Source organism: Mixophyes fleayi, chromosome 5 (genome assembly GCF_038048845.1).
Source record: "Mixophyes fleayi isolate aMixFle1 chromosome 5, aMixFle1.hap1, whole genome shotgun sequence".
Lineage (NCBI taxonomy): Eukaryota > Metazoa > Chordata > Amphibia > Anura > Limnodynastidae > Mixophyes > Mixophyes fleayi.
Window position 1 is genome coordinate 57,612,864 of NC_134406.1, and position 27,623 is coordinate 57,640,486.

Genomic DNA, 27,623 nt, shown 5'->3' on the forward strand with positions numbered 1-27,623 from the left:
TCAAATGTTTTTGGGGATGAAGCTAGATGAATGTATCTGGGCTTGTATGAAGCTTTTTAGTTGGATATACTAAAATTGGAGATTATTGGGCAGGTTGTATTTCTCGCGCATGTCCCAAAAAGATTATGACCCATCAGATGAAGAAACAGATCCAGACCTGCTTTCAGCCAAGGTAGAGCGAAAGCCGTGGTGCAACCCAGAGGAAACTGGGGTGCTTCCAAAGTGGTTTAAGTGGGGAAGGATAGGGAGTCTTTTCAAATATTTTGTTTAGTTTGTCCCATGTGTCCAAAGTGAATCAAACAGAGTGGGCAATGTAGGCCGGGGCTGGTCTGATGCCCTTATGGATCCAAGGTAATGATCTTAACTGCAAGTCCGCAGACATCACGTCCTGAATATCCACCCATCTCTTAACCCCGGAAGCCGTCAGCTAGGAGATGAGGTGACTCATTTGAGTTTCATGATAGTATTTATCAAACGGATGAAGGCCTACACCCCCATTGTTTTAATTTGGCCAGACAAAATTTATTGCATCTAGGGTTTTTGCCATTCCATACATATTTGCTACATAGGGATTGGAAAAAGCACAGAGAAGGATCTGGGACTTTCACAGGTAAAGTTTGAAAGAAATATAGCAGCTTGGGCAGGACATTTATTTTAATGGTGTTCATCCTCCCGTACCACGAGATGTAGAAGAGATGTTAGGTATGCAGGTTTCGTTTCGGGCACCCCACATTCAATCTCTAACCCAATCCTGTCTCTTCCAGCTCCGCAACATCACCCATCCAGCCCTTCCTATCCCAGAATGCCACCAAAACCATCATCCATGCACTCATCATTTCCTGTATAGACCACTTTAACCTTCTCCTGACCGGCCTCACTCTCTCCCCCATTGGGTCTATTCTCAACACAACTGCGAGGTTCAATTTCCTCTCCTGCCGCTCCTCTTCTGTCTTCACCTCTCCCCTCTCACCCTACACTAGCTCTCTTCCCCTATAGAACCATTTGCAAACCACTCACCCTCGCCTACCAGACCCTCTCCCACTCTGCTGTTCCTTACATCTCTAACCTCCTCTCCATTCACACTAAATACCCTTCACTGCGATCGGCCAATGACCATCACCTCTCCTCCATCCTGATCACTTCATTCCACTCCTGATTCCAAGATTTCTACCTGTCCCTCTTCATTGGACCGACCTCCTACGCTCTACCTGACTGTCCCTTAATTTGTGCTCCTTCAAACGGGCACTCAAAACTCATCTGTTCCTTAAAGCTTACCTGTCATCCACCTATCCTTCTCTCCATGCTTGACTACCTCACCCTCTCTCACCCCCCCTCTATTCACTACTCTTGCTCTTGATCCCCTCCTCTGACTCACTTTGTGCCTCCTGTCTGTTTGCCCTCCCTTTAGGTTGTAAGTGTTTGGTTATGTTTTACCCTGTACGGTCCAATGTCTGTTTCTGTATGGCACTGCTAAAATTTGTGGGAATCCTATAAATGAAGGCTGATAACAATACTCGGTAAAATAGACCCAAAGTCCTGCAGTTCCACAAACAAATTAGGGAGTAAGATCTGAGGCGAGTAAAAGGTTAGAAGGACATGGTCCACAAAGAGAGAAATTTTATACTGCCTGTGCTTAACCTGGATTGTGTCACGTGATTTATAATAGAGTCTGATTTTCCAAAAGCTGATGTGACACCATCTACAAATTGGTGGTATTTAGCTTAAAATAAAACTTCAAAATAAAATACGTTGTGGTTATGACTTTAGTCTTGGTACTGTAGAAAGAAGCAGTCCTTGATCAAGTCTGTTCTGTTAGGTGCAAACTTCAGGGGAGCTAATAGCTTTTTGTTGATCTACTGTACGTTCTCTTGAAAACAAGTGGCGTGAGGGGGTCATAAAAGTGGAGGAATCTAGTTTCCTTAAATGTTTTATGGAACACCTACATTTTAGAATATATTCTATTAAAAAAACATATTTACGTTTTTGGCTTTTTTAATATTGTTTTCTGTGTTTCTTTTCGAAAATGCAAGTTTTTAGACTCAATCTGTCTTAATTTCAAGAAGGATAATTTATTAATTTAGTATAGAGGGCTGATACAGCCTGAAAAAATATACTTAAACTACATAACGTGTATACTGTAAAAGGGGTGTTTTTGTTATACTGTTTGGCTACACTCACATTTACCTGCGCTAGTGAGTCAAAACGGAAGTGGTTGGAAAAACGGCAGCGTAATGTTAAAATGAAAAGGAGGACAATACTAAAAAGAAGTTGAGGTAAAATTTCCCTTTATCCTATGTCATAGAATAACCACAGATTTCTGTACAAGTAGTATTTTCAGCTATTTTTTTTAAGCAAATCCTAAAAGCATTGATGTTTGATCTGTTTCTTGGCTTAATATGAAAGCGGGTTTGTATTGCAGAAGAACCTGGCTTTACGTTAAAAAAAAAAAAAAGTTCTGCTAATCAAGCTTGCATATATCACTTTTAAAGCAGACAAAAAATAATCCGTTATCATTTTCCTTTTGTGGATTATGCGATAAATTGCTTGAGGATGGATTTGTCATTGCATTCCGTGTAAGGATTATGCTGAACTCCTTCAAGATCCTCTTACAAAGCAGATGCACTAACCGACTCTAGTACACTGAAGTGTGCTACATGTAAACTTGTAAATTGTAATCATTTAGCAGTGTGTTTTCCAAATTAAATTTATATATATATTGTGTTAAGTATCACACAAGCCTCTTAGTTTGAATTTGATCTTCCTCAGTGGCACAATGTTTATGCAAAGTGTTGCCGCATACATTACTAGTCGTGGTTTTTACTGTTTGTATTATACAATAAGGGAACCAGCAAATTCTGCAGCGCTTTACAATCGGAAACAAACACAGTAATAAAACAATACTGGGTAGTACAAACAGACAGATAAGAGGAACCTGCTTGCAAACTTACAATCTGTAGTAAGCCACAAATAGTTTATTACAATTTTTCTGAGCAATCATACTTTAGAGCTAAAATTTTATAGGTTGATACTTGTATTTTAGAATGCCAGATTTGTACAGCTATAAAAGTGCAGTACTCAAGGCAGTTTAATGTAAATCATTGTTCCCCTCTGAAACAATGACTCCTGCTTTTAGGTAGATTTCTGTGTCCCACGGGTTTATGGCTATCTTTAGTCCCAGTGTGAACACGCAAACCATTTTGCATTCAATCTAATGCATTAAGGGATTTTTGCTTTCTCCTCTCTGACGATACACCACTCAGTCAGGTCTTGCTCCCAGCCAACACATTTAAAAATGTCCACCCTCAGAGGGACCGTTAAGAGGGATATAAACGTTAATTTAAAAATGTAATTTTAATTCAACATAATTAAAAAGAATGACTAGGTTGTCATCAAGGTTTTTGTACATTTTTCTAACTGGGCTTTTCCCTTTTATCAACCCCTATACACTTCTGTGCAGAGAGCTGCAAATTTCTTGTGATACATATTATGACAAGCCTTTTGTATAATGATTTTTTTTAATTTTGCATATGATCTCAGCAGACTACATATATTAAGATTTGTTCTAGCAAATGTTTGTATTTTGCTTATGTATACTTACTCAGTAAGTTATCTTTAAATTTATTGTCATTGGTACACCAATCTACCTAATGTAGAAAAGTTTTAATAAGGGATAAACAATATCCAGAGGGTGGTATGAAACCAGCAGGTGATTGACATGAATAAGCTTTTGAGCGGATTTCAAATGCTGGACTTATGAGGATAATGTATTTTTAATACTGTGCATTTGGACTATGTATTGTTTTCACTTTGAAATCAGTGATTGTTGATTTTAACTTGCAGTGTTAGTTTGTAAATAAAAGAAACCAAAATTTAAATGTAGACTCTTCATTAAAATGTTTTTTTGCAAAGAATGGACAGTCGATCATTTAGTACCCAGATAAAATTTCTAAAATACAGATAGGAAAAAAGTTAAGTTTTGGTGCTTTTCAATGAATTTCTCATATACAGATATAATTCTTTTTGTAGTTACACTGAGGAACTTTGCTAAATAGTTTAATAAGAAGGGAAAGGCCAGCTGTAGTATGGGGGACAAAAAGGGAGACACTCGGGGCCTGATTCAAACCTGAACGCAACCTGCACACAGTTTGTGTTCTCGATATTAAAAAATAAAAAAATAAAACATTAAACAGTATAAATATAACTAAAAATGTCTAATATATATATATAGATATAGATATATATATATATAGATATATATAATATTATTGTTGCATTAAATACATAAAATTTATTTATTTTTTTTGCATACTGTACATACATTTTATTGAGTCCATCTTGCTTGCATAAACATGTTCAGTGCTAGCAAGTGGCTCGCTTATGTGTGCATTTTAAAAAGATTATGCCATGTAGTCACCACTGTTAGTCGGCATTTCCACCTGCCCTGTAGCTGGTGCAAATAAGGCTGAAACCAAGCGTACTTAAAGAGAACCACAGGATTTGAATCGGCTGCATCTGCGTAGCCTCTCCATTGTAACATCCTTACAGTACATTGCCTACGTTAGTCCGACCTTTCCCTCCCCAGTTACACCTCTCAGTTGTAGGCAGTTGTAAGTATCATTTGTCTTCAGACATGAATTGTATGCAAGTTCGTTTATTGGTATAAGGAACGTTTGTGAGCATGCACAGAGCTATTTCATGCTAAATACCCTACGCAAACACAATTTAGGCTCCTAAAGTGTTTTAGTAGCTATTAGGCATAGTGTTTCAAATTACATAAAATTCTCTGATCTGCTCTGAAACCAGAAGTCCTAAGAATTTTGATTAGTAGATCCCATACTGGTGTGTATTATTAATTTTTTTTTTAATGTATGCAATATACGTACAATCCCCCTCAGAAGACTGATTATGTGCTTTACACCATGCGCCCAAAATGCTTGCTTAGTTTTTCGTTTATATGTACGTGTAATCTACAGTTGTTGTGTGAGACTATATGGTTTTGAAAATCATGGGCTACTTTCCTTGTGTTGCTGTATATATATTTTGCTTTTTTTCCCCTGTTCACCTCATTTTCTGACCTGTATTGTTTAGAATATTGAATATATACAATATTTATGATTGATCAGTTGTGCAATCTGTTACATTTAATACCATTTTCTTTTTATTCTTTTAGAAGTTTTCTTTTATATAGTTTTCGGTTTATAGATTTTGTTAGTATTGTTCAAGATTGGCTGTTATGTCTTTGTGTGTTTGTAACTCAAATTCTTAATTAAAATATTTGATTGAAAAAAGTGTAAAATATACATGTACACTTAAAATGTGTGTGCATGCTGATGCAGATTTTAGGTTTGCTAATAAATAGTGCATATTAAATAAAAGTGGTAGATTGCGCTAATCCCAGCTGCTAATTGGAACCACACAGTATTCCCAAATTAAGTAATATCGATAATAAATATATGAGTACTCAGCGCTGCTGAATGTAGTCACATGGGTAGACAAAAATACAAATCTACAAATCCCACCTTACAACAAGTGAATACAATAAAGAATAAAAGTAAATGAAAAATATTCATATTCGAATGAAGGGTATATCTGTTGTCTCAGTGTTCTGATCTGTCCCTCCATATTATGTGGAATAGAGAGATGCCATAAAAAAAATATAAAAATACAACATAGTATAATATTGTAAAAACAAAATGTTATACAAAAAAATCATTGAGGTAGAATTGATATTCTTCTTAAGCGTGATTCAATCCATAAAATCTTTACTTTTTTTATTCCACCACAAATTCTCTCTTTATGTGGTTCCACTCACCAGATAATAGATTAATAAACGCAATGGGTGCTCAAGTAAATTCAATGTGATATGATGTCTAATCCATCACCACCCAGATCCTTAAGTGAAAACACTTACAAGAATAACATGGATATAAAGCCTTATATCAAATTACTTTAGATTTCTCCATGGAAATATTTAGAATTTCTTCCAGATGTAATCCCTCAGTGTCAGATAAAAATGGATAAAGGCATGTTGTTATAAATCCCCGGGGTGCATAGTCACCACTTCTCTGGCCGTCCGGATGGCAAGAATGAGATCCTAAAAAGTTCCAGATTTGGCAGCCCTATTGTACCGATGTGTTTCAACCTCTTAGTTTAGGTCTTTTTCAAGGATAGGGCTACTACAAAACTGACTCCCTTTTATACAGGAAGTCTAATTAATACAGGTTCACAGGTCATATGCATAAATCATAGAATAACAATTAAATGTTCACATAAGCTGAGATATACTGAAATTTATATCTCAAGAAGGAGGAAAAACAAATAAAATTCAATATAAGTTACAATATAATACATAGAAGTCTTTAACGATCAGTAGAAACTTCAACATGTACCTTTTCGTAATGTCCAGTTCCATAGCACTCCCTCTTAGTACTTAATGTTGCTCGATTAGGGTAAGATTGTATATTTTTTTCTTTCTCATAAAAATATATTTCTAAATACCAAGGGGAACGCCATTTGCCTTCCACCTTCACTTTCGGTTTGCAGGTCATCGGAAGCCAAACACTAAACTAAGTGAAACGCATATGTTCTCCACTGCCCCACTTTCGGTTTTTATGTAACGAAAAGGCACGCATCTGCGCCAATGCCCTACTTCCAGTTTCTACTTTACTTTAAATTCCGGATGCTATTAGCAGGTGGAAGGCATAATACCTTCCACCTAACACTTCCGATTAACGGAACTCGGGCATATTCCGTTTTTAATAAATGACTTAGATAGTAATTGGAAATTAATAACTCCATCAAAGTGATCTGTTGCGACCAAAATGATGAAGATATGCAGGGGGGCAATTGGAAGAACACGATCAAAAGTTAACAAAAAATCTGAGTGAAAGCTTTATTGACAGGTTCAAAATAACAATTCTACATTTTTTCTAAATATACAATGGGATCATCAATCATATGGAATAATCAGTCCTTCATTATACAAAATTGGACATAAGATGTTAGATCAGACTGAAGATTTTTGGCTAAGCAATTACATATTTCCTTTTCAATAAAGATTGAAGAATAGCAAATCATATATTTATACTACAAAAATCACATGAGCTTGAACCATGAATCAATAAAGGATCCAAAAGAATTGGAAGGAATAACATCAATCCTAAAGAGGAAAAAGAGACGAAAAAGGAACAAATAAATGTTCAATTTTAAAACCATTTCAGTTCAAACTCTACGTTCAAACCATTCGGAATCAAAGTATTGCGGTTGTATATCCAGGTCATTTCTGATTTAGCTAATTTGTTATCTAAATTTCTATATTTCCACCTGGGGAGTATCGCTTGGACCCCCCAAAAATTAACAATACTTGTAGGTGAACTGTTATGACAAGTTTTGCAATGTGAGGAGACTGAATGGGTTTCTTTTCCAATTTTGATATTATACAAGTGTTCTCATACTCGATTTTTAAGAGTTCTTGATGTTTTGTCTATTATAATTGCCAGTGGATTCCAAACTATTTCAGTTCAAGGCACCTTTAGGGTCTTGTTAATATTATTCTATGTTGTATTTTTATATTTTTGTATGGCATTTCTCTATTCCACATAATATGGATGGAAAGATCTGAACACTGTGACAACGGATCTACCTTTCATACGAATATAAGTATTTTTCATTTACTTTTATCCTTTTTTTTTTATTGTACTCGTAAGGTGGGATTTGTATTTTTGTCTACCCATGTGACTACATTTAGCAGCGCTGAGTACTCTAATAAATAGTGCAAGAATAAGACTAGAAAATAAATTAAGGGCATAAATTAAAGTTCAGCATCAGTAGTGGAGTGGTGAAGTCATTTCAGTTTAAACAGACTAAACTAAAACCAGTGTTAGAATAATCATAGTTTCTTTTATGAAATCAACACAATTTTAGAAAAAATTCTACCTTATATTCTCTAATTTCAATTAAATTTGGTATAATGCTGCCATGGGTGTAAAGAAAACCCTCAAATCACCTGAAGAGGAATGTGCATTCCTTTAATGAAGTTAACTGGAAAAAATAATGTTTTGTTGATGAGTAGTGCCTCAATAAATACAATTTTTATGAATCACTCAAAAATTAAAGCTCTTGTAGCAGATGATCCCATCATAATCCCAAAATAAAACTTTGGGGATTTATTAACAACCGTATGAACAATTGTTGAGATATTTTTTCAAAGAAATTAAAATATGGCTTTTGGAGAAAATCAAAATTTTGATTTTGAAAATGTTATATTTTTAATTTTTATTGAAAAAAGATTCTGTTATATATCCTATGAAAGCCCATAAATAGAGGTTTGAAATGAGACCTTGCCCAACTCTCTAGTTCAATCAGGTGAGCTACAAATGCAATTGAAATAAACGTTAAGTACCCCTTCTGTTTCCGTAGAAAAAAAATCCTTAAAAATATGACTTCTTGGGAATAGAGTAATGTTTTTTGGTTTCTTTGAAAATGCACGATTTTCCAGCGTTTGGCATATTCTTCATTTAACAATGCTGGATAAAAAAATACAGCAAGTTGAAGGCAGAGCACGTGAAAGGCAGTAAACTTATATCAGGAGGAAGAAAATTAAAGAGGAGAATCAACTTCACGATAACAATTAATAATTTCTTACTTCTTAAATTCTTACTGAGAAAAGGAAGAAAGTTGCGAAAATTAGAGGAAGCCGGTTCTGGTACTCACACTGGGACTAAATAGGGCCATAAACCATTGGGATGGGAGGCTATAAGAAGAACCGAGCAAGAGGGTGTGAATGAAAATTTGATTCTGGAAGCGGAGTCAAAGCCGAAATGGATTCCTTAAGCTAATATGATGGTTAAATTAGGTTTTTATAATATTCTCCTTTTCAAGTGTACCGTAGATACAATGCACTTGTGTTTGATCGTGTCCCTTCTAGAGGTTAAATGTTGCAAATGGTAAAACGTATGCTTTTTCTGTTATATGACTATATGTATTGGGATTAACAAATTTATCCTATTGATGTCATTCATCAAAAAAAGGAAGAGCCCTGGTCATAAAAGGTTTTCACAAGGAACTGTTCTTACTAACTCCAAATCCTCTGTACATTAGCAATGTCTTAATTTTTTTTTTATTTAGTACTATAGAAAGCTTACTGTCATATGCATGTATCTATTCAGACAATTGATGAGATAGTGCTCAAGATATTGTACTAAAAATAATCAACAGATTTCATGCGTGCTGTGAAAAGGATTTCTGGATAGGCACTAAGTCAATTCTCTTGTAATGGTAGAATTTATGTGTTCCTGGCTTACATGTTCACTATCTTGTAGTAATGCATGCTTTGTTCCTCATAGAACTTGCTCCTATTTATTATTAAATTTGGATAAGTGCCAGCCCATTGGCTCTATTCTTGTAGGAACTAGACATCCGTGCTGCACGTAATTAATACGATTCGCCTTTCATTTGACTCTGCGTTTCGGAAACATAAATTTTCTTTATCAAGGGATATTATCTGTTGAAAAACTCATGTTTGGAATCTTGGTGGACGTGCAATAAGTATTTTATTCCTTAAATTCAAGTCCAGATCTCAGTGAATTCCAGATACCTATAAGTTGCAGAGAGATTGATATTGTCCATGGACATGTAAAAATCAATACCTCTGAACTGTTCATCCACTGAAGGGGTGGGAGTTGATCTCTAGTGGATCAGGATAAGTGCCTTAGCTCTTTTAATTTAAATGTTTGAGAGTGATTTTTCATAGGTGGATGTAGGAATATTGGAGCATGTCAGAAGCCAGAACCCAGGGTCAGTTAGCACCTTAAAACCAACAGAGGGAATGATGATTTCATTCCATTAAAGAGTAATCTCGGACCATGTCCACCAAATAGGGAAAGGGGAGACAATAACAGAGTTGGCGAAATTGTATCTGGGAGTCTATACCACCATGATAATATCTTGTATTGTGTCTCTGCCACTAAAGTATTTAGTGAGCAAAGTGTATGGACTCGTCCACAACAAAGCACTTTTATGTACAAACCTATCCTCTAAAATTAATTTGTAAATACTTTAGATAGTATGTTTAAGTTGGGGGAGGGGGGGGGGGGTGACCTGGGTACAGAGCAGCTCAAAATCAGAATGTTGTCTACTAATTACTTTCAGAATAACCCACTTCTGGAGAATGTGTAATTATTACTATTATTATCCTTTATTTGTTAGGCGCCACAAGGTTTCCGCAGCGCAGTACACAGTACAAATAGTAGACTATACAGGGTGAAACAGTACAAAACAATAAACAAAAATACCAGTACTTCAGAAACTCCAGGCTGGCTAATGCAATAAGCATGGAGCAGAAGAACAGATAGGGAGACAGGAGGGAAGAGGGCCCTGCTCATGTGAGCTTACATCCTAAGGGAGGGAAAACAGAACAGGCACAAGGGGAGCCAGATGAGGCAAGGGGAGACAGCGAGTGGAGGAGATGAAGGGGTTATGCGGATGGTTGATAGGCTTTAAGGAAGAGGTGGGTTTTTAGTGCCCGTTTGAAGAAGGACAGAGTAGGAGAGAGGCGGATGAAACGAGGGAGGTCATTCCAGTGAAGGGGGGCTGCACAGGAATGTAATGCAGTTGTACGTTTGCCACTTTTAGATGAGAAGTTGTGTAGATGTTTTTCTAAAATAATAACAAATTATTTTACTGAAAAATGCTAAATTTATCCTTCAAGGGCAGTCTTTCCTTTCAGACTATAAAATAGATTTTGCACTTTTGTGCAGAGAGCACAGATTGTGGTATGAGAATTACAAAGGGGGTATTATGAGGAGGGGACCACTGTACAAACCGTTGTAGCTATTTTATTATATTGTAGTACAAAACTACTGTTTTCACTTCTTGATATTGACTTCTAAATATTATTAGTTATTTGCATGATATTGTCATCCAAACTATGTTTGTGGTTCTTTGTTTTACACTGCAATTTATTTTGACCACTACTTTTTATTCTAACAGCAATGCAGCAAGTCTTGGAGAAACTGACAGATCTACCCTCTTCAACAGGGGCAGAAGAAATCGATATTATTTTCCTTAAAGGAATTATGGAAAATCCCATTGTAAGATCTCTTGCTAAGGTATTTTTATTGTTTGAAATGTTCTCTTACTACGAGAATAGATGTTGTCATATTGTTTCAACCCTTTCAGGAGCACCAGTGTTCTCCCCAGAAAATTTTGCCAGCCGGGTGGCATTAAGAAGTAGCTGGATGGAGGCCTTCTCAATAATTTAAATGTTAAAATTCTGACCCTATATTGATTTAACCTCCAGATTAACATTATATATTCTCTTTTTCTTAGAGGCCCAGTTGTCTGCAGCTTTTTCATAATCAAAGTCTGTAGGATCTGGTCCCTCTAGTGAAATCCTCATCAAATTATTTAGTGTGCTCTGCTTTGTTTGATTCCTTTAACAGGTTTTAATTAGTTTTAGATAAGAAAATCCTATTTCACATTCAGCTGTGCTTACAGGTATGGTAAGTCTATAGCAGCTAGTTTTGTTAAATCTGTAAAGATTCTTTGAGCTCAGTGGCTGTTGAAAATGTATGCATTATTTGTTTTGAATCTAAGGGCTGAGAGCTGTTGAGTATATTTTGGATTTTAGTTTAAACAGCCATTCTAACTGGGGAAGTTTGAAAAAAGAATAATTGGCTGTTATTGTTAAATTTTACTAAATAAGGCACCTCAGCAGCTGCTTGGACCTAGTGTCATGCGGTGGTTTATAATGTCAGTTGACCATTACTCTGCCTGTTTCATCTTTTAATAGTTTTACTAATCCTTTGTGCTTCCCAATCATGACAGCTGCTCCATCAGATCCTAGAACCCACCAAATTAGATATTTTTTTTTTCAACCCTATATTGGCAATTTTTTCAATTATTTTGCTAGCTATAGTTTCAGCTTTGCCATCAGTGATACTCCATGTTGATCTAAAACGAACAGTAATTTCTTTTTTTTTTTTTAAGTTGACATACCTATTTAATGTATATAATAAGCTGCTTCTAAACTGAGATATTTGTTGTTTCATCATATAGAAAACTAAAGTAATCTGCCGAATGCAAATGTTTAAGTAATTCACATTTTATTTGTGAGGCTAAAATGTCAAGAAATTCTTGCATTATTCTTTCCGAAGTGTAATTTGCATTCTTTCCAATATCAAGATGTTTTAAGTATGCACAGCCCCATAGTCTTGCAGTGTTCAAGCAAATTTCCATATAATGTATTATGCGGTAGTTTATTTGTTGCCAACCAATACATAGTTCTTAAAGTGCCCACAAAAGCATCTCTGCAATTTACTCAAAATTTAAATTGATCGTTCAATTTCCCCTTGCGCCGTTTTTTCAAAAACACATTTTTGAAGTATATTTGAACAAGAATTGTTGTGCAATTTACTTTCCTCACGGTCAATTTCACTTTCTTTTTGAAGTCTTTTGTATGTAATAGTTATCCAAGTCACTTCCTTGTTTGTGGCTGGTCTATTTTCATATTTTATACATGTGGAACACATCAGTCCGTTATCTTTTACCAACAACCACTGACATGTTTTAAAATATTCAATGTTTACTCCCAATATGCAATGTTTAGAGAAACATTTTTCATGCAAAATAGACTGATTCATAAGATGGACCAGCCTCATCTGCAATGTTGGAAATCTCTTGCTCTGTTGTTGTGTTTGTACATTAATTTTTCTTTAACCCCCCCCCAAAAAAAAAACCCCTGAAGTTTGTTGTTTTCTTGTTTAATTTCTTACTCGTTATGTGTAACATCTGGCTAAACACAGATATAATTTTAACAGCAATGACAGTGCCCAAATTGCTTTGGACACCAATTATTTTTTAAAGAGCCCAGATACTGATACTACAATTTCCTTGCTACAAATAAGACCCCCAAGTAACAAACACTCAAACGCAGAATGGACACGGGAGGATCACTCTCTTTACAGTTCAGCAGCGACTGATCACCGGTAACCGTGCCTTTCCTTTTATACAGTGTAAGGAATGTCTCTCCCCTGAAGTTTGACGCCCCTCGGCACTGTGATACAGCCGAAAGTTGTGCTGCATTGATGCTTCATGTAGAAATGTCAGCACTTTTTTTGGCCATGGTACAGTGCTGGGCTGCTGCCGGACAGCAGGGGTCACTGCAGTGTGACTTTCGGCCCTATCACAGTGGCGGGCGGCAGGGGATTTTTGCTGGGCAGAGTGCCCAACAAATAAAGCGTGGGTAGAACAATGAGTAGTGAAAATGCCAGAGCATGCAATATACAATGTCCATTATGCAAATTAAATTGTACTGTTGAGCGACCCCAAATTTTAATTGGCTTGTTTTCTTTGTTTTTGCTTTTTTTGACAAATTGATATTTAATGAGTATGCTTTCAAATCTTAAGAAACGTATCACCACATGCTAGGAACACTTTCTCAGACTTATACTTATTTAGCATATGTCTAAATTAAAAAATGTTGTATTTTTGCAAGTGCAAGTTGCATTTGAAATTGAATATAAATGATGTGCGTTTGCGTATGTGTACAAAGTTTTTCCTCATTATTTTAAATAGACCATTGAAATGAATTGGAGAGCTTTGTAAATAATCAATAAAAACCAAACCACTCCCAACAAGTCTCAGAGCTAGTGATGGACTCCATAAGACCCGTGCCCATTGTACCAATATAGTATTAAATAAGTTAAATAAAATTAAATAAATTAAATGAAACACATGTTTGCAGTGTGTTCTATTTAAATTTAATTTTACAAACTCTTGTTTGCCATTGTATTAGTAATGACAAAGCCCAAAATGTCTTCATTTGTAATACAGTGGGATTTTAATTTGTGTCTACTGAAAATAACAACTCCCAATAAGTGACGTGAACCCACAGCAGAATATTTGTGAACTGAATTGACCGTGACTCCCCTTAGTTGCTCGGCTCAGTTTCTCAGTACTAGCTCCAATGTAATTGACTGGAGGTGAGCGGAGTGTGTCCTGGGGGCTCCTTGCATTGTTCACGCATCAGAATAGACTAATTAGTCTCTCCATGGGGAAAGAAACCAATTAACAATACTGTGTAGTTATATATGTTTCAATAGCCTATTCATTTTCGTGTAGGTATTGGAATAAATGGGGAAAAATACAGCAGTACCCTGCTGTTACCACTCTTTTTAACCCCGGTGGGAATGTACAATATGGACCTGACACATTAAGGAGAGCAAAGCATAAAAAAGGAGTAACTTTGCACCTGGGCAAAACTATGTTGCATTGGAGGAGGTAAATTTAATTTGGGGACAGATTTATAGTTGGGGTAGGGCATGTACTAGATCCAACTTTAAATTTCAGTGTAAATATAAAGCTAGCAAGTATTTGTGTGCTAGATTTAAAAACAGCCAGTATTTAACTTATGTGCAAAATAATTTGCACCCCTTGCATTGTAGCATGGTTTGTCCCAGAGAAGATTTACTAATTTTTTTGCCTTACTTTCTTTAATGACTCATGCCCTAGGAGTTCCTATATAGATTAGTGGACGGTTTCAATGGCAGTGACTTTATATGAACGTATTAAAATGGAGCAAGCAGGGTCCAGAAAGCTACAATGCGTATTGACAGACGCAAATATGGGTAGGAGGACACAGAATAGAAAGGTTTTACTTTCAAATTCTGTTTCATGCCTTGCAAGGCACAGTGGTTAAACAGAAAGGGGGGTGAAAGAACTTAACCAGCTGATCAGACTACTGAATCCTGTTATAGACAGTAGAGAAGCTGAGAGATGCCTTTTATAATTGACTACTAAAGAAAGAAAGAAAGAGAGAGCTTATAGAGCATTTTTTAATGAATGGCAAATTGTGTGCAAGTTGAAGAATGATAAAAAGTTAAAAGCTGAACATGCTCTGCATAAGTATACTTTAGATCGCAGTAAAAACATCAGGTTTCTGAAAAAAATTTCTTTCTTTTACATGTTTTTTCTGTGATGTACGTTTCGTACGGTATTTATTTGTATATTTACAAAATTAAGGAAATACCTTTATACAGATCCAAGTATCTCTTTAAATCCACTGTGAAAGTTGACATGAAAGAAAAGACTATTTAGCCAGTGGCCAAGCCTACAGGATGAAATGCACAGCAATGATCGGGAATGTAATTGCTCTCTGTGAGCATGGATGAAACAGAATTTGGCAGGTTTCCTTCAAAACCATTTTTGTATACTCTATTCAAACTCTCACGTGCTATGTTTGTCCTAAACATGTTCTTTCCTATTTTACTTAGTAAAATATACATACATGTGCATTTCTTATGATACAGAATCGTGATAACATATAATTGGCTATATTAATGCTATAACTTGTTCTCAGTTCTGGTCCTTATAATAGTAAAGGAAATGGGAACAAACAAAATAAAATTTAAAAAATTCACTTCACTAACACAATGATTCAACATTCACTATCTTTTTTGGGAAAACTTGAAACCTTTTAGATCTAGTAACATATAGCACCTCTTTTAGTAGCAGATATTTTATCTTGTTTCTTTTTATAGAACGTGTTTGCCCATTTTTGGGCTGATTTCCATGAACAGCTCACTTTCGGTTCTGCCTTAAAACTTCAATTGGGCCAAGAGCCACTATTCTGCTGCACACTTGTTGTGTGCAACTTTTCTTCTTGCTCCATGGAGTCTTGTAAGCCTTTTGTAATTCCTTTTTATTATTGGCATTTTACTTGTAAAAAGTAACAGTGGAATTGAACTTTCTCCATTTGTACACTTGCTGACCCTTTACAGCCTCTTGAACATCTTCATCCTCAGAAATTTCTTTTGATCTGGCATTCTTCATTTCATCAAACCTAAGCTGTAACCAGCAGGCTGTGCAAGCTATTTCTTTTTTCAGGACCCATGATACAGTTTTGAATTTATAATGCATTTTCCGCAACTCCACTGATGGCCAATTTGTTTCTTTTATTGTAATTTAGAAATGTTCGGAAATGTGGTACTTGTGCAAAAATAATTAAATAGATGTAATAATTGCTTAATTATTTGGTAGTACACTACAGTTTTGCAAAAGGTATTTAATAGTGTTATCAAATGCAATTTTTGATTAGTTCTAAGTGTATAGGTGAGATAAATGTAGTAATACCAGGATCACAATCTTCCAACACATTATTATTTTTTAAACTGGCACATTTCTTATTAGCATTCTGGGGCATAATTCTGACTGCTATAATGAATAAATGGTATGGCTACTTTGCAGTGGGGGCCATACCAACAATAGATGAGTGTATGAGTGAAATAAAGAAATCCCCAATTTAGGTGAAATGTCACTGAATCAGACCAGGTGGAAGTCCTGGGGATACATAGAGGAGGAGGCATGTGTAAAAGGGAAGGAGTCACCTCAAGGGAGGAACCCTGAATCTATTGATGCTTTGTGGGCATTGGATGATGGAGAAAGAAAGTGGGATCTGAGATGATCTCCACCCTCTGAATGGCTGAAGAGCAAGAAAATAATTAGAGGAGGGTTGTCACTGTCAAGATGGATTCCTGAGGGCAGTAAATGTACAGGTTCCCAAGGAAAGAATTTGGAGTGTTCTTTGGGCTGTCCTTTTTCCTTACAGGCGAAGAAAATTTCAGAAGTTGCCAAACCGGGCGGTTCCTACTTCAGTACATAAATGGAACAATATTGGCGTGTTGGTGGATTGAGAAAATAGGAGAGGTGCAGCAGCTTCAAATAACAGCTGGCCTATGGGTCTTTCATCATGGTCATTATATGGTACAGGTGAAAGACAGAAATGTCAGATGTGATGTTGACACTTTCATGGACTTTTTAGAGGCATTGTTTGGTGTACTGGCATAGCATGGGGGGGTAGGTAAATGTGGTTAAAGGTGCCATCAACTGTTATCTGCACATATTGGACCTTGAGCTGCATCTGAAAATGCAGTGGACATTCATGGGAAAATCAGGGAGGTGTCTTAAGTAGAACCTAATGCATTATTCGGGTGCATCCCCAGGGTCACGTTAAATAGTAGGAATAAGCACACTAAGGGTGAGTGCAAGTATTCAAACGGGGTTATTGAAAGTGGGTTAACATGTTAATCTTTAGAGAGACAATTGGGGCTGTTTGTATTAAGGACAATTTATAATTTTGCAGCAGAGCTGCATGGGTCAAAATCATTCACAGTAAACGGTACCTTCTCACCAAAGACATTCCCAAAGCCATGCAGCAGCATGGGCAGGATTTGGCATAGTAGTACCAACTGCAAGACAAGTGCTTGTAGGAACAGGGGTAGTAAGCAAGTGAGTGCAGGTCTCAGGTGACAACTACAGGGAGACATATGTGCTCATAGTTCCACCATTTCGTTTGCAGTTAGTGATTTGAACAAAGGGAAGAATAGTCAATGTATAGATATCATTTTGCTTTCATTCATGCAAGACCTTTTATTACAAAAAAAAGATGTGATGGAGGAGGGGCTTAGAATCTTCTACCGATAAATTTCAGAAACTGGTTACAGGCATTTGAGACATTGGATATGTTAAGAAGTCACAGGAACTACAAGGTGATGTAGTAAAAACAATATAGAGTTTATTTCAGCACACACATATAATAATGGGTACATCTCAAACATACTGGATTTGGCAGTAATCAAAAAGTAGACCGATGACAACACTGTGTCGGCAATGCAGGAATACAACACAATCGTCACTCTGCATGCCCTGCAGAATAAGCAAAGATAATTGCCGCAGTTTGTGCTTGAGGGTACTGTGTAGAGCTATATGAATAGCGTGCAGCTGTGAAGCCAGGTATCTTGAACCAGCAGACTATAAGTTAAAAAGGCAGGTAACAGGGACTGAGAGACAGCTGCTTGTAGAGCCAGTAACTGATTATTGCAGAATCAGAATTAAACAGATACAGGACAGATGGCAGCTTATAAAGTGCAGCCTTCTAATCAGCACATAAAGGGAGACACACCCTAACTGCATAGCAGATCGAAGTAACAAGCAGAATGCAAATCGGATGAAAGCCGAACAGACACTCTCTAATCACCTCTCACTCCTGCCCCTGAAGAATTCCCGAACTGCCCCCAGTTATGGAACTCCCTACCCTGCATGACAAGACACTCCTCCAACACTTCAATATTTCAAACACCCTCTCACAAACCACCTCTTTACTTTTAACTTTTCTATCCCCATCTCATACTATTCCTTATGTATGTTCTATCAGCTACAGTCCCCTGTCCACTTGATGCCCCACTATCTCCTATTGTCTCTTCATTGCCTTTGCCTTCTCTTCATTGCCTTTGACTGTAAGCTCTAATGAGCAAAGTCCTTTGTCTCACATCTGCACCTCTTTTAAGTTGGTTATTTTTTAATCTAAAGTGAAGTTTTTCTTTCCTCCAAATCAGACCTCTTCTCAGTTGATGATCCTCAAGCCTTCAAGGCTTTTGTGTCCCCAAACTTACCTATTAACCTTTATAGTGTCTAATGTATTTCATTTGTGTATTAGTAGTAAGTAATGTGTGTTTATAATATTAGGCTCCGTAGCAATTGGTAAGCATAGAAGCACTAAATATGTGTTTGTAAAATATCTTTTATTAAAGACTGAACATCTCTCTCCAGAAAATGGAGATTTTAGGGAAAGCCCACTGAATATGAAGAGCCTCTTATCAACATAGGGTTAATGTAGATGGATATATTTTATTTAGTTTAACGATTGCAAACATCTCTAACAATCATTTTGATGCTTCAGTGATCTTTCCTGTTTAGCAGATCACAACGTGTTATAAAGTCTAAAAATAATGCCCTTTCTCAAAGGAGAATGATAGCACAATTTCTCAAGGTTGGTAAGAGGTCTGAATAAAATATCTCTGAAGATTGTATTTAAAAAAAAAATTAAAAAAAAATTCCGAACTGTAAATATTCATAAAGCCCAATATTTCTCAGATAGTGAAGCTAAAGATCGCTAAATAGCTCCAGCTATAAAATTACTAGCCAGTTTGGGTCCCAGACTGCACTTCTTCTAGGAATGGTTTTGAGTCCACAACAAACCTGGTGGAAACCTGGATTATCTAATGTAAGACATGTCTATTTATTTTAATTCACTTTGATTTAAATGTAATTTTTTGCTTCAGTATCCACAGCATTAATTCTGCAATAAACAGTTTCTGTTTCTTCTGTTGCAGGCACATGAACGTCTAGAAGATACAAAATTAGAAGCAGTCGGTGACAATAATGTAGAACTTTTACATGAAATTCTTGAAGACATTAGCCCTTTAGTACATGAAGATAAAAATGTCGAGGAACTAGTTGGTATACTTAAAGAACCCCATTTTCAGGTGTGTTTGAAAATGGCCAGTGTTATATGGTATTGTTTCATAGAGACATTTCATCCTTTGTTTATACAGAATATTTGAATAATGTTATTGGTATGCATGGCATAGTGTGTTGATCAAATTAAAGCCAAATGTCGTCATGCAGAGATGTTTGTTTATGAAACATTTATACACCCATAACTTGAAAATAAACCCTTCCCATAGATTCTCAATGTAATTATTCAACATGCATTTTTTGTAACTGTTTGTTTAGGTAAATATTTTGGGTTAACTGACAAAACAGAGTCCCACTGGACTGAGGAGTTTTTATTCATCACCCATTTACTTGCCATATTGTATGTATTTCAAATATAAAGTCTGTTGCCATATTGTGGGAAAACAGCAGGACTGCAGAAGACATATTGCATGACATTTTGGAAAGTTGTTAGCTAAGGTAATTACCATTTGTCTCAAATGTCCACTGTTATGAGGTGTGGCATACATCTGGGCTGTTAGTAATCAGAACAATGTCTGAGTGACTGTTAATATAGCTAACTAGCATCCCAAGTTAATTATCAATTTCAACAGGTTATCAATGAGGTAATTAGGTTACAACTTTCAGATTATGTGCAATGTGTCTCAACAGTACTATACTGGCTGAAATAGCATTGGAAAATGTATAACTATGTATTAATATACAGTACTGTGAAAATGTTTTAGGCAGGTGTGGGAAAAATGATGCAAAGTAAGAATGCTTTCAAAAAGGGAAGTGTTAATTGTTTATTTTTTATCAATTAACAAATTGCAAAGTGAATGAACAGAGGTGAAATCTGAACCAAATCATTATTTGTTGTGACTACCCCTTTGCCTTCAAAACAGCGTCAATGCATCAATTCTTCTAGGTACTTTTGCACACCGTTTTTTTGAAGGAACTCGGCAGGGAGGTTGTTCCAAACATCTTCGAGAATCAACCACAGATCTACTGTGGATGTAGGCTTGCTCAAATCCTTCTGTCTGTTCATGTATTCCCAGACAGAATCGATGATTTAGAGATCAGGGCTCTGTGGGGGCCATATCTTCACTTCCAGGACTCCTTATTCATCTTTACAATGAAGATGGTTCTTAATGACATTGGCTTTTTGGGTTTTTTGTCCTGCTGCAGAATAAATTTGGTGCCACTGATGCCTCCCTATAGTATTGCATGATGGATAACTATCTGCCTGTATTTCTCAGCATTGTGGACACCATTAATCCTGACCAATTCCCCAACTCCATTTGCTGAAATACAGCCCCAAACTTGCAAGCAGCCAGTATTTTCCTTGCATGCAAAATAATAAACTAATTTACACCCCTTGAACTGTAACATGGTTTGTCCAGGAGAAAATGTACTCCTTTTTCTTGCCTTACTCTCCTCAGACCCAATATGCCTAATAGTTCATGTAAGTGTCCACTGAAAGATCCCTGCTGAAAGGGGAGGATTAAGACATTTGACTCTACTCCCTCTGTAGACAGCCAGAAATATAAGGAGACCATAATGTCAATAGATTTATTCAATCTTGGAAGATCCTGGTACACAAGACATCAGCACAAAAGACTCTGGGTCACGCATCTCAGTGCTGCTAGAGGAAACCATACGATGACAGGGTTTGTGTCAGCTAGTAGCCGATGCTGGGAGACACAGGACTGTCTAGCTAAACTGTAGCAGTAAAACTGCAGGAGAATAAAGCTCTGAAGGATGCTGAGATACTGTTATTGTGGGGTGCTGACCGCAAGAGGCTGCTTGAGGGAACACGCTGCCATTTACCCTCTAACTTGTGAACATCTTATAGTGTTGTTCTGTTGTAATAAAGACTTATTTTGGATATATTCTGGTCTGCCTGAGTGAGATGAATCCCACGTTGGATAACCACCATCTCTGCTAAGAGTGTTTTCCTTAAAGTAGCCAATCAGAAAATACTGCATACACAGGAATCGTTGATCCTGTGCCTACACATTTGCTGTTTAAGTGTGGGTCAAAAATGCTTGTATACAGTGCATGATTCTAAGTGTTTTTTGTTTTTTTTTTAAATCAAGAAAGCTGAAGGTCTAATAATTCCTTTTATGTGGTATTTTCTGCTTTTCCCACATCTGATTTCGAACTCAAAGCAATGTGAAAAAATGCTCCCAAAGCGCTTATTTAAACAAGTTCTTAGAGTGTACATAATTTGCTTTATGGCATTTAACTAAGAAAACAATCTATTTGTTTACAGAGTCTACTGGAAGCCCATGACATTGTTGCATCAAAATGTTATGATTCTCCACCCTCAAGTCCAGAAATTAATTCTGTAGGGCACAACCAGATTGCACCTGTTGATGCCATCCGCATGGTTGGTATTCACAAGAGAGCAGGGGAACCTTTGGTAAGGGATTAACCATTATATGTATACAATTTTATTTAACATGTCAAAACTTACTTGGTAATAATATTGTTATAACATACAATATCACTGTGTTCACATGATTTTGTCTTTACACTTTTTCAAATTCCATGTCATTGAGTGTTGTTTTTCCTTTTAAATATTGCTTTTTTACATAATTCATGACATATGGCTGATTTTATTTCTATTTCACTCCTGCAAACCCCTTGGCCTATTTGTAGTTGTGTGACGCATATTATAGTTGTCCTTTGAATGTTTTAATTATTTAACTTATTGTATTGTCATGCTACCCCTTGTACCTGACATCATATGCCAATAACTTGGAGGATAGTATGGGTTTAATACAATTATTACAGGATATAGAGCAAATTGGCTTGTGTATTTTTTACTGCAGAAGTTTGGTGTGAGGAAGGAGTTAATTTGCTGTTTAACACCCTTAAATGTAGCTTTTAAAAGCTACATTTTACAAAGTTCAGTAAAAGAGTAGGCCTGGGCCCCTCTTTTGTACACTGCAGCTGTCCTACTTACTCACTGGTAATGTTACCTTTTGTAGGAAAGCTGTCTGAAGGACTGGTGACAGCTAGAAAGAATGTTTCATTCCTACTACAACTTTGGCGACTCCTAGGCTTTCCTAGAGTTCCTATTGTGGACCTAGTGCCACAGGTTGAGATTTACTTTTGGTTTACATATACTTTGATTAAATGGACATCCCAGCTGCAATCATAAGCCAATGTTTTCTCAGTAACGATAACGTAGTAATTTTTATATTTGTAAAATGTGGTGATTATACATGCTTTTGTTCGAGGGGGTGTGACATTTCCTGCAGCATACAGCAGTGAAACGAGAGCTACACTTAATGCATCAACAATTATAACAAGGTTACAGAAAAAATGTTTACATGACTAAGCCCATATCTAATCTTCTGCAGAGATAGCTTTTTTTTCTTTTTATTAAGAAATCAAGTAGAGAAGTTTCACCATTATTTTCTTCAACAGAAAGTGATTTCTGCCTTATGGCAGAAATCGCCTTACCCAACAATAAACTATACCCAACTAACAAATATACCCAACCAGTTAACAAACTGCATAAAGTTTGTTGGGTATATTTAATTCTTCCATAACCACAGTCATTCATGCCCTAGATCTGAAACTATAGATTACAAATATATGCTTTGTAGATGGGATAGATGTTTGCATTTGCTCTTTCTAAATCTCTGTAGCTTTTTCCCCAAGATATAATTACCAGTCAAAATGTTTAAATGAAAATATGCTGTTTTTCAGTGTTCAGTTTTTAGAATAGTATGTTCTCTGCAGCTAGATACCTTTTACATTTAGGATGTCCTTTCCCCAATGTTTGTTAGGGCTACTTTTGAATACTGAATCCTACTGTCTTGCAGGTGCAACACCTGGAGCCACAAAGCCTCTTATCATTTTCGTCAAATTATAATAAACGTGCAAACAGATTTTCCTTTTTGAAGGTGTTCCCAGGAAGCTTTACACTCTGCTTCTCGAAATCAACCTAGCTACCATGATCATTGGTTCATATTGCAGCGTGGGCACCGCCATGTGATGGGTAGACTCAACAATCACTGAAAATTAAGGGCAAATGGGAAGTCCCCTCATATATTTGTTAAGCAATTGCTTTATTTAGTAAGGCATTTCAAATGTTAGTTGGGAGGTGAAACTGTTCTGTGTTTTTAAGTTCCTAATTGGCACACACAGTAAGAGATCCTTCATTCAGTTGTAGGAGTGGGACATTATACCCACCCCTTCACCCTTTGTATAGTAAATCTGATTCACATCCACAAGTGGAAGAAACTGGAAGGAGTACAGTAAGCCCTGGGACCCTAAGTTAAGACAAAACACGTTATCCCTTACTATGTAGATATTTTCTATGTAAATTTCCTTTGGATGTCTTTGGCTGACAGGGTGCCCAGTATATATACCCCTTTATCATAATCATGCATTGCTGTCTTTTACTTTGGTTAAAAATGGTAAATTGCTTCACCCAAAATGTCTTATTTTGAACTAGGGAAAGAGCTGAACAGTAGTAGCTAGAAGTAAACCTAGTCACACCCATGGAAAAAGCACAAAAATTCTAGAGTTATAGATGTATACTCCTCAAACAATTACAGAAGTGAACCACAGCAACAACAGTTTATTACACTAAAATATTAATCAATTAACCATATAAAGCACGCAATATCTATTACATATAAAACATCACAAGCAATCTTCTGCTATGGCAAGAGAACAACAATCTCAGATAGTTAGTGCCGGATGGTCCACTTTCCGGTCAAAATTCAATTCAATGTAGGTATCTTTCCCACACTGGGAGATAGTATACTGCAGACACTCCGACTAACAAGAAGATATTGGTGAAAGCAAATCCACAACAATCTGTTTAATAAATAGATACTCCCGGGTCCTGGTAGGGGCTTAATAATTGGGCCGCAATGATCATAAGATTGTTATGTAGCTGTAATGTTAAGCCCATGATTATACAGATGGTAAAGATGGTCAATGAAAATTCACCTCCCCTTAGACAATAATACTGATCAAATAATTCAGATACACAGTGAATTTCCCTTCTGGAATTTACAGTGTATTAAATTCTTCCAGGTTCCTTATATTGCTCACAGTAGAGACCCCCAATGTCCTCACAAACATGTGTCTGCTTACCAGACGGGTCGCATTAGATGACCGTCTCCACTAGCAGCTCTCATGGGATTTGAACCTAAACTGGGCTCCACTAAAATCATTGCGATATCTTGTCTAACTTTAGGAATAAACAAATAATCCTTGGTCCTTCATGTAAATAATGTTTCCACTTCAAAAATAGCACCCTTTATGGGCACCTTCTATTTTATGATTATTTAAGTTGTTTTAGAGCTACTTGTAATTGGATTCAAATCACAGTATGTATGGGTCTCAAAAGACTATTTATACCTATTAATGGTCTATCAGATGTCTGAATGGGAATGCTAAATGCAGAGTGGTGAGGACAGTATCTGAAGTGTATACAGGGTATATTGTCTAGCTGCACTACTGGTGCCTTGTGGAGAACTGTTAATTTTGAGATTTAAATTTATGCATTGTCCACTAGTGGAAGTGTTTGTTATGTGGTTTTATTTATTTGACCAATATTCTTGAAGTTGGATACCATATGTTTGCATACATCAATATCATCTATTTATTTATATAAATTCTCAACCATATGTTTGCACACACTATTATTTGCTGGTACCTGCTTTCTTTATGTACGATCTTTAGCTTTTGACATTCATTTTGATTAGAAGGCTTCATGCCTGTATAGTTTATTTCAGTGTATGGTACCAAAATAGTCCAAAACAAACATGACTGTACAACCTCAGTTCATATGGAAAATTATAACTTCATTTTATTCAATCTGCCCACTCTGCAAGTTTGCAACTGTATTGACACTATTGCATTAGAGCATCTGTAAGCATCAATGATTTCCTTGACTTCAGCAAGTCTATATTAACAATTCCTCTTATTGTAATTTTACTATTCTGATTTAATTTTTGGTGTCAATTTATTGCAATACAACAGCTTTCTTTTGTCTAAATGTTCTTGTGTCCCTTAGTTGATAGTGCATGGTTTCAAGGGCTTAACAGAAGATTCTGCTGCACCCTTGGCGGGGGTACCCATTTTCACATTTAACTTTTATAAATCCTGTACTACCTTTTTAGTTCGGTCTTCTTTTGTGTTTTAGTTCTGTTAGCTGACTGAGCAGTTATCCCTTCACCATACAGCCATAGATTGTGTCATTTTAAAATTACATTAATAATCTTCATTATCTGAAATACTTGTACTTTTTCCTGTAACTATTTACCTTTTATATGTTCATGTCCTTTTTATATACCACGATATGATTGTGTTGCATCATTATGTTTAGCTTTTATGTTTTGTTTTTTTAATAGTGTGTAATAGTGACTTTGTAAAAATGTTTTGGGTTCTCACTTTTATGAAATAAAGGGGCATATTCAATTTTCGGCGGAAACGCCGAAAATCCCTCGCTCAGCGCACGATTACTGTTATTATGGCAATAGTGCGCGTAAAAAACGTTATTACGGTTGTTTTCTCGCTGGATTTTTACCGTAATAACGGTAATAGTTTAAATGCAGCGGGGAATCTAAAGAATTGAATATGCCCCAATGTATTAAGTTTGCATATTAAATACTAAACTTCCATGTTTGTATTTCTTGCAACAGAAGAAATATTTGTTTCAGTACTACCAATGTTTTTGTTTTATGCTTGTTTTCATCAGGGTGTGACATTTAAAGTGGAAAATAACAATCTGGTAATTGCTCGAATTCTCCATGGTGGAATGATCGATCGACAAGGTCTCCTTCATGTAGGAGACATAATTAAGGAAGTCAACGGCCATGAAGTGGGAAACAATCCAAAGGAATTACAAGAGCTGCTGAAGAGTATTAGTGGCAGTGTTACACTAAAGATACTTCCAAGCTATAAGGATACAATTACCCCACAGCAGGTCAGTGTCGCACACAACGCAAAGTACTTTTATCTAGGTCTCAATCAACTGTGAGTTTGACAGGGATTTCTATATGTATATGTCTATTACTGTGATATTAAGACTAGAATTGCCTAACTGATTGTGTAAGGGATAGGAACAACACTGGGGGTTTTCTGGGGGATTTCAGAGTTTTGTGTATTTTTGATTTGTTCTTTATTTCTGTTTTGTTTCTGATATGTGTACTCATATATTTACATTTAATTGTTGCGGTTTGATATCCTGAAACCATATTCTGATTAAGAGAGGTTATCCTTTTCCGGAGTGATTCCTTATATTATACCATATTATACAAGTTGACTTTGAATATTCACACATGTGATTTGAGATTTATGGTATTACGAATATCTTTTATGTACACAGATTCCCTGTTTTATAGATTTATAGATTTTTCTTTACAATAAACATTATCATTCATCCATGGTTCGTAGTTGATTCGGATACTTTTACACTATTTGCATACTTTTTCACCTTTTTCTTTGTTTCTATATGTCTATCACCGTGATATTAAGACTAGGATTGCCTAACTGATTGTGTAAGGGATAGGAAATTTTCCTTGACCAACACATTGATTATGTGCGCTGTAAAGGTTGTATTCTTGTTTGTTGATTGAACTATATGATGCCAACACAGGTCTCTGCCCATTTTCTCATTACCCATTGATCCTGGGGGTAGGAAGGCATAATTAGCTTCTAGTGGATGGGGGGAAAGGGGGCTCAATTATTCTAGCTTTCCTTGGCCCCATAGTGGTTAGGAAGAGCCCATGTGCCTTTCAGCTGCATTGTTCTGCTTTTAGTACAAAAAAACAACTAGCCTTATGCGGATCATATGCAGTTAGGAAGACCTCACATGGGGGATCTCCTTAAAATCATAACAGCCTTAGATTGATTACTAGAAATTATTAGAGGAAATCTTGCTGTATTCTAAATTATATCAATTGCTATTATTGAGCTTAAATGTGATTTTTATTAAACATTGTTCACACATTTAACTTGTGAGCACATAGATTTATCAGTACATTATTGTAGGATAATATGTTCTAATTACACAGTAATTTAAAGAATACCCTTTAACATAAATGCATTATGCCTAAACACACTTTTGAATGATGGTTGATTTGTATGAACAGTAATGGATTTCACATTGGAAAACATGAACTTTGTGTTGCCATTTAACAACCAGCTTTATTTTACTATTACTCGTTTCAACACTGGTGAGCAAATTACATGACACATAGATGCTTTAACAGATTATATTTGACAGAAATATTCAATTCTATTGTGACATACCCATGGGTCATAACATTTCTGATGCAAGTCAGTTCACCCCTGAACCTTTCTGCATGACTCCC

At 36.2% G+C, this 27,623-nt stretch overlaps 1 protein-coding gene across 5 annotated transcripts in view; it reads left to right on the forward strand.

Moving 5' to 3' along the window:
- PALS2 (protein associated with LIN7 2, MAGUK p55 family member) overlaps positions 1 to 27,623 on the forward strand; it is a 102,181-nt gene that overhangs the window by 34,247 nt on the left and 40,311 nt on the right. For 4 of the 5 annotated variants that reach the window (XM_075212244.1, XM_075212245.1, XM_075212243.1 and 1 more), the window contains 4 exons: positions 10,990 to 11,108; positions 19,170 to 19,322; positions 21,548 to 21,697; positions 26,006 to 26,233. In XM_075212244.1, the coding sequence (XP_075068345.1) occupies positions 10,992 to 11,108; positions 19,170 to 19,322; positions 21,548 to 21,697; positions 26,006 to 26,233 (648 nt within the window). In that variant the 5' untranslated portion in view covers positions 10,990 to 10,991. The remainder of the gene's footprint in view (positions 1 to 10,989; positions 11,109 to 19,169; positions 19,323 to 21,547; positions 21,698 to 26,005; positions 26,234 to 27,623) is intronic. The other variant, XM_075212242.1, reaches the window with a different exon arrangement.